Source organism: Pipistrellus kuhlii, unplaced genomic scaffold (assembly GCF_014108245.1).
Source record: "Pipistrellus kuhlii isolate mPipKuh1 unplaced genomic scaffold, mPipKuh1.p scaffold_m20_p_17, whole genome shotgun sequence".
Taxonomy (NCBI): domain Eukaryota; kingdom Metazoa; phylum Chordata; class Mammalia; order Chiroptera; family Vespertilionidae; genus Pipistrellus; species Pipistrellus kuhlii.
Genome location: NW_023425482.1, coordinates 15824167 through 15837138, shown reverse-complemented (window position 1 = coordinate 15837138; position 12972 = coordinate 15824167). Strand labels below are relative to the sequence as shown.

The 12972-nt window shown below is 45.3% G+C and overlaps 1 protein-coding gene across 4 annotated transcripts in view; it reads right to left on the bottom strand.

The window, feature by feature from the left end:
* Positions 1-616: 616 nt before the first annotated feature.
* WDR59 (WD repeat domain 59) overlaps positions 617-12972 on the bottom strand; it is a 67017-nt gene continuing 54661 nt past the window's right edge. For all 4 annotated transcript variants that reach the window (XM_045582679.1, XM_045582680.1, XM_036440666.2 and 1 more), the window contains 7 exons: positions 12189-12270; positions 10474-10586; positions 8722-8872; positions 8554-8626; positions 7242-7368; positions 6945-7087; positions 617-1430 (listed from right to left, as the gene is read on the bottom strand). In XM_045582679.1, the coding sequence (XP_045438635.1) occupies positions 1195-1430; positions 6945-7087; positions 7242-7368; positions 8554-8626; positions 8722-8872; positions 10474-10586; positions 12189-12270 (925 nt within the window). In that variant the 3' untranslated portion in view covers positions 617-1194. The remainder of the gene's footprint in view (positions 1431-6944; positions 7088-7241; positions 7369-8553; positions 8627-8721; positions 8873-10473; positions 10587-12188; positions 12271-12972) is intronic.

Sequence of the window (12972 nt, the reverse complement as noted above, 5' to 3'; positions counted from 1 at the left end):
CTGTAAATAAGTTACACAAAACAATATTTACCCTAACTCTGTGTGGTAATTCTGATCATTTTCCTTCTACTCTCTATTTCATTTCTTTTAATGCCGGTTTTTAGCCACTTAATTGGTTTCACAATCCATTAATGAGTCCTGACCTGTTGTTTAAAACACAATGATGTACAACACATGTAGCTATATTTCTTAAGCTAATTAATTTGAAATGGTAGAATTTCAATAGCAATATAAAAAATACTTCTTTTTCTGCACATACGGAATGGGGAGCGTTGAAAATGGTTCTGGAGAGCTGTCATAACCGCTGGAACAGGTAAACGTGGGGCAAAGTGTGCGAGGGAGACTGGAGCACTTACCGCGGCTCAGCCCCCTGCACGCAGCTGCGGAGACTGCACCTCAGTGCTGGCTGCCGCCTCGGCTTCCATTTGCTGGGAGAAATGATTACAAAGACGCTTGCGGTGGGGAAGAACCTTAAATGTCAGGTTCTGTTTTCTCCTGCCAGGTGACAAAAGCACATCAGCATTTCCTTTGAAAATCTGAGCACTGACTTTGTTCCGATCCAAGAGTCAACCTCAATTAGAAGTCGGGTAAAAAATAAAGATTCACTAGGTCATTGTTCAACTTCCTCTGTCTCTTTTTTTTGAAACAATTACTAGAATTTTATTAGCCATGGGAAGCAACTGGGAAATAACGAACAAAAAAATACATCTTAAGAGTTCCTTCAGTACATCATATATTTATAATTTAAGTATCGTATTTTAAACCGCTATCCACCAGTTCATAGGTCCATTGTCAACTAAATTCCTGCCACTGTCCTTTGGCTCAAGAGACTGTCCTTTGCGTGTGACGTTGGCTCTGTAACGGCATCAGAAAGGACGCTGCCGGGGGTTAAGGATTACACCTCAAACGTCAGCACGGCTCTGGAGGCAGGTGCTTGTCTCCCAGAAAACTTCCACTTGGCCACACGGCTCTGCACGCCTGCCCTCACCCACCTCGAGCAACATCCGCACCGCCAGCGGCCAATCCGGAGAGGGCCGGACTCCGCGGTGGAGTGTGCTCCGTGGTGCTGTGCAGCCCGGGAGGGGGACGCCCCGTCTAGGGAGGGATGGGCACTCAGCCTCTCCTGGCAGAGGGCTTGTCACCGGCACTGCTGCGGTCCTCCGGGATTCCCGACGGTTCCCGTGGTCTGTGAGCTCAGAAAGTGCTTTCGAGCAGGCAGTGACACCCACACCCGGTGGGACACACCTCCTGGGTCCGGAACCACTCCATCATGTGGCTGGTGTGCCCCCCGTGCCCGCAGGTCAGGCAGAAGTTGGACGACCCTCGCACGGCCACGTGGCAGATGGCGCACTGGAACGTGAAGCCCTTGCAGATGGTGCACTGCGTGCCTCGGACCTCGCTCCGGCAGTGGCTGCAGTACACGCCGAACTCTGCAAACGGTCAGAGATGCCAGGACAAGAGACAGCGTCAGTTCAGTCCTGCAAAAGCAAGCTGGGCACTGTGAGCTAAGGAGGACGAATACATCTCAGGCCTCTGTAGGATCCAATCAGACCAATGACTGCAATTTTCTCCTCCCACCCCCTCTTAGTATGTTTTTAAATTGATCTTAAAGAAAAAGTATGGCCGAAACCGGTTTGGCTCAATGGATAGAGCCTCGGCTTGGGGACTGAAAGGTCCCGGGTTCGATTCCGGTCAAGGGCATGTACCTTGGTTGCGGGCATATCCCCAGTATTGGGTGTGCAAGAGGCAGCTGATCGATGACTCTCTCTCATCGATGTTTCTAACTCTCTCTCTCCCTTCCTCTCTGTACAAAATCAATAAAATATATTAAAAAAAAAAAAAAAAGTATGGAAGAGGGAGAGAGAGAAATATTGATAAGAGATAATCATCAACCAGCTGTCTCCTGCAGGCCCTCTCCTGGGGACCGAACTCAAAACCCGAGCACATGCCCTGATTGGGAATCAACCAGTGACTTTTTATTTTATTTTATTGATTTTTCACAGAGAGGAAGAGAGAGGGATAGACAGAAACATCGATGAGAGAGAACCATCAATCTGCTGGCTCCTGTACACTCTCTACTGGGGATGTACCCGCAACCAAGGTACATGCCCTTGACCGGACCCTTGAGTCCGCAGGCAGACTCTCTATCCACTGAGCCAAACTGGCTTAGGCAAACCAGTGACTTCTTGGTGGACAGGACAATGCCCAACAACTGAGCCACACCGGCCAGGGCTAGACCAGTGATCTTCCATCTTTTACAATCGCAGTGCTATAAAGAGGAGCTGCCGTCACTCAGGTGCAGGGTGTGGGCCGGGGTGGTGGCTGGTGCCTGGCTCTCACAGGTCCTGGTCCAACCCCTAGTGCCTGCAACGGTGGCAGCTGTTGTGTGTCATTCCCCTCCCCACCCCCAACAGGTGCAGGGCCTGACTCACAGATTAATAAACGGTGCCTTCAAAATCACACCACCAACCCTCTGCACAGCTGACCTCTCAGGTCACTGCCCCCTCCCCTCTAGCCTACCACCATCACTTTCACTGTCGTCCCATCTGCCCCCCTCGAGCTGCAGTTTCCCCTGAGCTCAGCCTGAATCACACAGCCCAAGTTTATAATCACTTTTTGGCAAATAGCCTCAGCTCCTTTGCCTTCTCTCCTTCCACGGCACAACCTCAGGCCTGGCTGAGCCCGATCAGCTGCCCACTCCACCTCTGCCCTGAGCGGTCCTTCGAGGCCACACCATGCTGTGTCTGTGCAGGACTCTGGCTCAGTGTCTCTTCCACTCCCCAGGTGGCAACTTCACACCTCGGCCACATTCCAAAGACGCCTCCCTCACATCTATCTCTGCTCCCTTCATCTGGGCCTCTTCCCTCACTTCCCTGAGAAAACAAGAGCTTCCAACAGGGGCCTTCCTCCCTCTGTCACCAAGTCCTCCAGCCTCCCCAGGCTGTCCCCTTGTCCTGCTTCCTACAACAGCCAGTCCCTCTGCTTCCTGACAGCCTGCAGGCAAAAAAGCACCAATAAATAATCTTTAAATACGCGGTAACTTCGGAGGAAATGTTATGGTGGCCCTACTTAGGTAAATGGTGAGCCAAGTTAGACTGGTTTGATAATTCTGGTTTAAAAATTGCCACGCCTTCTCTCTCTAAGCAGAATTTGTTATATTATGTGAAACTTCAGTTTATGCTCTCATGAAAAGCCTCATTCATTTAAATTTCTTAACTTTCCTTTTCTGGTTTTATGGGTTTGAGGGGATTCAACATGTAAGATGATAAGGGTATAAAAACTGTGTACCAGTAACTGGAATGACAGTAACAAGTCTTTTAAAAGGGGTTGTGCTTTGGCACCTGAGGTCACTGTAAATGTAAACTTAATTATTCTCCACATCCATCTGGGTAACAGTATTAAAATGTCATTGCTCTAAAAAAATCCAACGTATTGCCGAAACCGGTTTGGCTTAGTGGATAGAGCGTCGGTCTGCGGACTCAAGGGCCCCGGGTTCGATTCCGATCAAGGGCATATACATTGGTTGCGGGCACATCCCTGGTGGGGGGGTGTGCAGGAGGCAGCTGGTCGATGTATCTCTCTCATCGATGTTTCTAACTGTCTATCCCTCTCCCTTCCTCTCTATGAAAAATCAATAAAATATAAAAAATCCAACGTATCGTTAGTAATGTGCCTCTCTTATGCTTACGCCAAGTTAAACATCATTTCTAACATCCTTATTCACTTTAAGACCTTAAACTAATATTCCATTAGGTAACCTTTGGGGGTGTGTACAACTTCTAAGCGGGCATACATTCACAAGGATAGAAAATTCAAAAACCTAAGTCGCTGAGCAGAGGACCCTCCTCTGTTGCAATTTTTTTCTCTCTTGCCTCTTAGTATCACACAAAACGGAATGGACATTATAACAGCTGAGAAGGGTGTGCGGCCACCTCTGGGCCATGCTGGAGTGCATGTGAACTTTCTCCCGTGTAGGAGGCAAAGAGACATGAAGTGTGTTCAAAACCACAGAGCTGTGGCCCTGGCTGCTGTGGCTCCGCTGGCTGGGTGTTGTCCCACGCACTGACGGGTTGGAGGGTTGATTCCCAGTCGGGGCACAGGCCTGATACCCAGTAGTGGGCAGGCAGGAGGCACTCGATCGATGTTCTGCTCTCACATCGATGTTTCTCTCTTTCCCTCTTCCCCTCTCTCTAAAAAAAATCAATTAATTTTTTTTTTTAAATCACAAAGCTGTCCAGGTGTTTTTTACTAGATCCCTGACAAACTTAGGATTTTCATGGAAGAAGGGATATACCCACAGGTACAGGCTTTGCAGGTGAAATCTGGTGGAGACAAAATGGAGCATTCCTGGTTCATCATAGACAAGCTAAAAGGCAGTAACAATACTCTGGCACAGAGAATAATAAAATTACGATTCCTGAGGCTCCCGGAAAACTCTGAAGATGCAGTGTCATAAGACTCCGGTTTGTGAACCACACAGAAGAGCTGTGTGTATTAATGAACATCACCTATTACACAAGTGTAAATAAAACCAGCCACATGAATAAGACAACAAATTAACCAATCAGCTGAAGCAGAAAATTGCTGTGCAAAATTGAGGTGAGCAGATGAGCACCTCCGGGGCAGGAACTGGGGCAAGGCTGACAAGGCAAAGCGATCACCTTGCTCAGCCACCACTACCACCCACAGCCACATGCCACAAGGGAACAACCAGAAACAAAAATCATCGTACTTGCAGGGACTTAAAAAAAAAAAGCAAAAAACATAAGCAACTGTTTGACATTGAAATTGGGAATCAAAAGAACTGGTGGCCCAGAAAGAACTCACTACAGACTGATTCATAAGGCTTTCAGCATAACCATTATTGCTTGTCTCATTTTTTATTCTTAGAAGTATATTTCCAGTAGGACATGATCTCACCCTTCTAGGGGAAATGGTGAACAACATCGACTGATGAACAAAAACAGATCCAGAGATAAAGAGCCATGGGTCAGACTGTTGAACCTCAAAGGGAGGGTGGGGATAAAAGGGAGAGCTCAACCAAAGGACTTATATGCACACATTTGAGCCTAACCAGTGGTCAAGGACAATAGGGGGGTGGGAGCATGAGTCGGTGGGGGTGGGGGATTGAAATGGGGGGTTGAGGACAAATATGTGATACCTTAATCAATAAAGAAATTAATTTTTAAAAAAAACCTCGGGCCAGAGTATCCCCAATAAATGAAGCTTTGAGGCCTTTCTATAAATATGTACCCTCTAAATGTTAACACTTTATCCCTCAAATTTGCTGCCAATACAGGATGACCCCACAGATGTGATAAGCTTGAGCATCAATTGCTGGTTTTCCACCCCAAGGACACCAAGTACCCTTGGTAACGTTGTTGTATTTTCCTTTCACTACCTGCTATTTCCTGTGATTGGGCAGCCTAACTCTTCCAAAGAGTAAACAGTTTAAGGCTGAAAATATATTTCTTAATGTTTTTATCTGTGAATCTATCTTTCACAGCCCTCCCTTTCTGAAATCTTATAATAATGTTTGTAATGGTATCAGCACCTATTATTCTTGAATACCATTTAAGTCTTCACAAGCTAATGTGGATGAGGAAAAGAGACAAAGCTTGGATGATTCCTAGGTGTTCAGCCTAAGCAGCTGGGTAGATGGATGGCGGTGCCAAATTCCAAGATAGAAAAGATGGGAAGAAAATTGAAAGCTCATTCGGGGACAGTTGGAGATGATGTGTGAGATATCAGACTCTAGCAAGTAACTTTCTTTTTCTTTTTTTTCCAGAAAGGAAGAAGAGGAGAAGAGAGAGAGAGACCTCAGTGATAAGAGTCAATCATTTATCGGCTGACCTCTGGCACTCCCCATACTGAGGATCGAGCCCACAACCCGGGGCATATGCCCTGACCGGGAATTGAACCATGACCTCCAGGTTCATAGGTCAATGCTTAACCACTGAGCCACACCAACCGGGCAAGTAATTTATTTCTTTTTTTTTTTTTTTTAATATATTTTATTGATTTTGTACAGAGAGGAAGGGAGAGAGATAGAGAGCTATTGTAGAAACATCGATGAGAGAGAGTCATCGATCAGCTGCCTCTTGCACACCCCCTACTGGGGATATGCCCGCAACCAAGGTACATGCCCTTGACCGGAATCGAACCCAGGACCCCTCAGTCCCCAAGCCGACGCTTTATCCATTGAGCCAAACCGGTCTCGGCAAGTAATTTATTTCTTAATGCTCTTTGAAGCTTACCAATGAGCTCAGAATACAATTCAAATTCTTTACTTTCAAGTTCCTAATTACCCTACTAATCTTACTTTATATATAAATAGAGTATAATTTATTATCATAATCTAATTATCTTATCTAATATTAACTTTACGCCACTCTTCTCAACACTGTGTTCTAGCCACACTGGGCTCCTTCACTTGTTTAAATAAAAGTCATTTCTCCCAGCATGGCGCTCCGCTAGCTGCCTCTGCACAGGGGCTCTGTCTCTTTCCATCCTCAGCTCCTCAGAGAGGCCTTCACAGTGCACTTCATCACAGCTTCTAAGATTCTCCTCCCTCCCTTCCTGCCCAATGGCCTCTGTTTGCTGTTAAATACTGATCATCATGTTTAATTACTTAATTCTTCTCTCTCACTAGTCTGTGAGTTCCATGAGAAGACATGTGTTAGCACTGTGCCTAAGAGGAGTTTTAGTCCGACTTCCAATCAATATCTGAGTATTGCATAGAAAACTACTTCTACTACAAGAAACATTGACTCTTGTCATGAAATGTAAGGGCTTTCAGAAGCTTAAAATAGACTCAGAAAGCTTCTGCAATTTCTGCTTATCAACAAGGAACTAAAACTTCATTTCAGGTCTTACGTTATGGATAAATTAAATTAAAGAAGCTTTCAGATAATGACGGGAAGAGAAATAAGATGCATATTCACCGATCCCTTTGTGAGGGTCAGGGGGACAGGAAACAAACTTCAGCACTTCCGCTCGCTTCTCTCTCAGCCCCCAGCGATAGAGGATTTCTCCATAGCATTTCTTAAAGTCATCAAACTGCTGGGTATTAGCAGGATCCAGGAGCCTGGAAAAAAATTCAAAAGATTTCCTGTCAGTTCCTTGAAGAAAAAACGAGCCTAATACCAAACGGCACTTCATATACCTTTCTTAACGCAAGAGCCCTGCTCCGGGAGAAGCCAAGCGCTGTGCAGCCCCAGCTCGCCCTGGAAGGCCGTTACCTTTTGTTTTTGTCATGCTGGTCACGCTCTCGCTCCCGAGGATCGCTGTAGGTCAGACTCCCAAAGCGCATTTCTTCCGGTGAAGACTCTCCCCAAGGTGAAGAAATGTGTTCTATCTCTCTCCCTGCTATGGAAAAGCAAACGGGAAGGGAAAGTGAAAGTCAGAGAAGGCATGGAAAATATCTAAAAACTCCCATTAATTCCCCAGAAAAAAATAAGCTAAGTTGAAGATTCTAGGAAATATAATTAAACAGAACTTTCTCTCAGCCTTATCTTTTTGTCTTGGTGTTACTTAGTAGCCTGATAAGTATACATATAATGATTAAGCAAATTACAGTATTGTGATAGAGTAGCATATTAGGCAGTCATTACTTATAAAGGCTTTTTAAATGACATGAGAAAATGCTCGTGATGAGATTAAAAGCAGAACACATAATCACACATACAGAACGACCCCTCCTATACCCCACATACACAAAGATTAGAAGAAAATGTTCTGGAATGTTAATAAGATGTTATTTCTAGGTGGGGCAATCAATGATTACTATTTTCTAGTCCAAAACGTTCTGTTTTTTCTTCACTGTGCATGTATTACTTTTTATAAATTAAGAAAATTAAGATTATCTTTTAAAAGAAATTTTAAAAATCCAGAAACCACAAATACACATCAAATAGGTCTTTATGGCCATCTGGAATCGGGCTCAGTGTTATTCTCTGCATTGAAGAGGACACAGCAGATGACCGGGCATGTGTGATGGAGGAAGGACAGGGCTAGGTTTTGAAGGTGGATACTGGGAAGTCTCCTGTCAGCTTCTCAAGGTCACTGGGTGTAAAGCAACTCAGCAAGGCACAAAGCCTTCCCAAAATCTGGCCTGTTCAAACATGAAGGTCCAGCCGAAACCAGTTTGGCTCAGTGGATAGAGCATCGTACTGCGGACTCAAGGTTTTGATTCTGGTCAAGGGCATGTACCTTGGCTGCGGGCACATCCCCGGTAGGGGGTGTGCAAGAGACAGCTGATCGATGTTTCTCTCTCATCGATGTTTCTGACTTTCTATCCCTCTCCCTTCCTCTCTGTAAAAAATCAATAAAATATATTTAAAACAAACAAACAGACAAACAAACGAACAAAAAAACATGAAGGTCCAGGCCTTGCCGACTACAATATCGCCATCATAGGAAAGATAAAGAAAAGTGAGGAACAAAATAAAACAGAGACTATCCCTCAACTAAGGATTACATGCTTTTAGCCACTCACAGGCAGCTCTTAGAGACCTAAACACCCAGCCTGGACTAAGTCAGGTTCGTACCAACCTATGTTCCAGCCACTGGTGGTGAGCCCTGGGTCTGACATGCTTGAGCAGGAACCAGAGGAGGTGAAGCTGGGCTGCAGAACAAACAGGGGCGGCGTCAGGACACCACCCACCATGAAGGTTTACCTTTAGGACACGCCAGACACAAACCAGAAAATCGCAAGCTTACGTATCGACTGTGGGACACCACCAGATTAGATGAACGACTGGGAAAAGGCCCAAAAGGGTTTGGTACCCCCTGAGGCCTGGACTGGGCTTCAAACACGCTGCAGAGCATGGCCAGCGTCTGCACATCCCGGAGCTGGCAGTAATGAGCCAACCTGGAGAGGAAGAGGCGAGAGAGAAAACAAGTCAACAGAAGAGATGGAGGAAGGATGCTAGCACAATCATGGCGGTTGCTGCCATAGGAATAGAGGAGAGAGGATGCTCAGTTCCTCCTAAAAAACCCTTGTCAGGTACCAGGGCTTTCTATAGATCCAGAGGCTTGATCTACTTGGAGTTTGGCTAAATCTGCTTTGGAATAAAATATATCAAAGATTACAGATGACCTAGAATACTAATCTGAAAGCTTGTAGCTGGCACCAGGCATAGGCTCCGACTGGAACAAAGCTTCTCCGAGAACTAAGCAGACTAAGGTGACATCTGAGTGAGGACATCCATGCGGCCTCCCAACTCCAGGGCAGAACCCTGCTTCCTGGGGGCTCCTCGAAACTTCGTTCACGTAACCTATGGGGCTTTGTGAAGGTGCTCCGAGAGCACTCCCCTCACAGGACGGCAAGCGGGCACTCGTCAACCCAAGAGGGGGAGTCAGGAAAGTGAGCTATAAAACAAGAACAACAAGGAACAGCTTCACTTGTAGGTACTCACATCCTCTTTGCCCCTTTTAGGACTGGGCTAGAATGTGAGGTAGGGACCGGGGGGCTTGGCCTTTGCGATGGAATAATATTGATACTTTCCTACCGAGCAATGTCTAATATTTTTTAAGGTGCTTCACACTCACTATCCTAAGTGAGCCTTACATGAAGTGTGAGCAAGCATCATCATCCCTGCGTTACTCGGAGGCAACTCAAGTGTGAGCACATGTTGTCCCAGGTCTGGCCTCAACAAGTAACTAAGCAAACCTTCCCCTGAAAAAAAGCAGAGATTTTCTGCTTCTTTCTCAGGTCCTGGGTCTCACTGTTATGGAGATCCAAGAGGCTTACCGGGTTGTAAACCATTTGGCACGTTTTATTTCTAGTATGCCATATTCAGTGCAATAAGTCAAAAACAAATTCAATGTTTTCCCAAACTGTCTAACAGGGTGAAAGCATGATGGCCCCTGGAAAACAGGAAACCCACTGTGCAATTCTTTAATCTGTTCTTGGGGCAAAGCTCCACAGCACCCACAAAACTGACCATCTCAAGAGCTCAAACTCCTGTGTTCGGACTGACGTCACTTATGGGCTTACGCTTCAAAAGGACTCATGAGTCTCACATCCTTGTGAGAGATGACAAATATTGCATAGTTCCTTCTGCTATAAAAAGTTAGTTGGGCTGAAACCGGTTTGGCTCAGTGGATAGAGCATCAGCCTGTGGACTGAAGGGTCCCAGGTTCAATTCCGGTCAAGGACATGTACCTTGGTTGCGGGTACATCCCCAGTAGGGGGTGTGCAAGAGGCAGCTGACCGATGACTCTCTCTCATCGATGTTTCTAACTCTCTATTTCTCTCCCTTCCTCTCTGTAAAAAATCAAATCAATAAAATAAAAAAAATAAAAAATAAAAAGTTAGTTGGCACAGAATTATTGCGGCACCAAAAGGAGAGCTCTCGCTTCCTCACTCCTCGGGCATCTGCACTTTCCTCCTAGACAACAAGTTTGAAAGTGTTGACAGACCTAAGATTTACGTCACTCTTTTCCTCACTTCCAGCTCTCAAAACCTACAGTGACTCCAGCAGCTGCCGCCCGAAGGGATGCCGAGCCCAGGGTGTTTCCAAATCTGGATCAGACTTCGGACCAAGGCAAAGATCTGTAGCTACTGTAGCCAGCGACCAAACCTGGACAAATCAAGAGAAACACCCAAACTCAGACTGGTGAGGACAGGAACAGGAAGCATGAGCCCATGCCATCTCTCCTCCCCGTACGTCCCGCCCTTGCTCCTCTGAGAGCTGCAAAGCTGAAAGCTTACAGCAACACAGAACTGTAGGCCCGGTGTGGCTCAGTGGTTGTGTCAACCTGTGGCCAGGAGATCACGGTTTGGTTCCCAGTCAGGGCACATGCCCAAATTGTGGGCTCAATCCCTAGTGTGGGGCATGCAGGAGGCGATCAATCAATGATTCTCTCTCATCATTCATTGATGCTTCTCTCTCTCCCTCTCTGAAATCAATAAAAATATTTTTTTTAAATACACTTTAGGAAGTAATACTTCCTCAGAGAATTTTTTTCAGAGCATGAACATTGGGCCTGCCTTAGCCCTGCATTTACCAATCTTCCCACCAACCCTATGAGGTAATTATTCTTATGGTTCCCATTTCACAAATACAGGGGGGCAAAAGTGACTTACAGTTGTTTGTATGGAAAATTATATAATAATTAATAAATAATACAAGAATAAGCTGTGTTTTACAGTTTCACAACTGTAAAACTACTTTTACCCCACCTAGGTACAGAGGCTGAGAGCGTCCGGGATTACATCACTACGGTGAGGACTTACACCTGTGCCTCCTGTTATACATTCCACAATGTTTCTACTTCTTTGTTGGCTTCTTCACGGGACTTTAGGTAGCTAAATTCTTATAGAAATAGATCATATTCACCTAACAGGGTTTGGGCAAAAACTTTACAGTATTTATTAGGAGACAAATGGAAATCCTAGGGGTTTTCTACAAATAGAAATCGAGGGAAGGCTTTAGCTCGGGTCATTTGGAGGGTTATAAGGGGGGAAAACTGAGTGGACAGGACAACAGCTAGTCGTTTCCATTGCTCAATCTAATCCTCGCACTAAGGAATAAAGGTGCAACAGAGACAGAGTGGATTAGTGGTTGCCTAGGGCTGGGTGAGGGAGAAGGATTAAGAGCTAGGGTAATGAAAATGTTCTGAAAGTATTTGTGGTGATGGTTGCAAAACCCTGTGACTATACTAAAAGTCATTAGATAGTATGTTTTAAATGGCGAATCACATGGTATATGGACTATATTCTCAATAAAGTTAAAAAACAATAAAGGAGCAGCTTGCTTTAATATACTGATGTGCTCCTGCAAAAATTTTTAAGATCATATTGTATTTTAAAACTGAACGTGTCTATTCTAAAGAAATGTTTTTTAAAGTAAAAAGAACACAGAACTGAGAATATAAATGGTAAAGATACAGATACCTAAATCTGGTATGCAACCATCACCATAGTACTACTAGTAAAACAGAAAAGAGATGCAATAAAAAATAGTTAGCAAAAGCTTTAGGATCCTCTCAACTAAGCTCTATTAAGAAAAGCATCCAAGGGATTTAGAAAGCTACTTTGTCCTGTAGTTGGCAAAGAAAATGGGAGAGAAGCTAAAAAAGAGGAGACACCTTGAAATATCACTAAACCACAACTACAAAGTGAAGACACCCCGCTGGGGGAGAGGGGGGAATCCAGATTCCAGCAAAGGGGACGGACATACCTGGACAAGATCCTTCCTTCCAACAAGCAAGGCAGAAGTGGCGTTCTTCTGACACGTTTCTTGAATATCATTTACATTTAATCTGAAATGTAAAAAGAATCAAAGAGTTCCTTTCTGATCTAACTTCCTAAGTCAATTACTCCTTGTCTAATAAACAGACTGAAAATTGCCTCTCTGGTTGTCACCAAAATGTTTTCTTTGTACTGGCCTAAAGATCCCTTTGCATGTAAGAAGAAAATGCTTAGCTAGCAGCTGAGGTTATGCTGTGGGCTCAGGCCTGGGGAAGGTGAAATCGCTCACCTCTTTGAAGCCAGAAGAGGAGGCCAGACTCAAAAACCAATGTGCTGGCCCAGCCAGGTGGCTCAGGGGGTTAGAGCATTGTCCCGATATGCCAAGGCTGCACGTCAGTTCCTGGTCAGGGCACATACGATAACCAGCCAATGAATGTGTAGATAAGTGAGACAACAAATCTCTCCCTCTCTCTCTCTCTCTCAAGTCAGGGAGGAGGGGGGCGGGGGGGGGGGGGGGGAGAGAACAGACACCGTTGCTAACCTGCTTAGCTACAAAATTCCCCAGACTTGAGAGTTGACTAAAAATGGATTGTAAGACATTCAACACTGCAGTTTCTAACACAGAGAGTGGTATGCTGTGCATAAACTACAAAATGAATATTTCTGTCATGTGTTCAGGCTCGGAAGAAGGGGAAGCAGAGGCCGGCCTCCCACCTCCCTTCAGCCAAAGTGGCTCTGCTCCATCTGTTTTCCTGATTGGGCCTGGGAGGCAG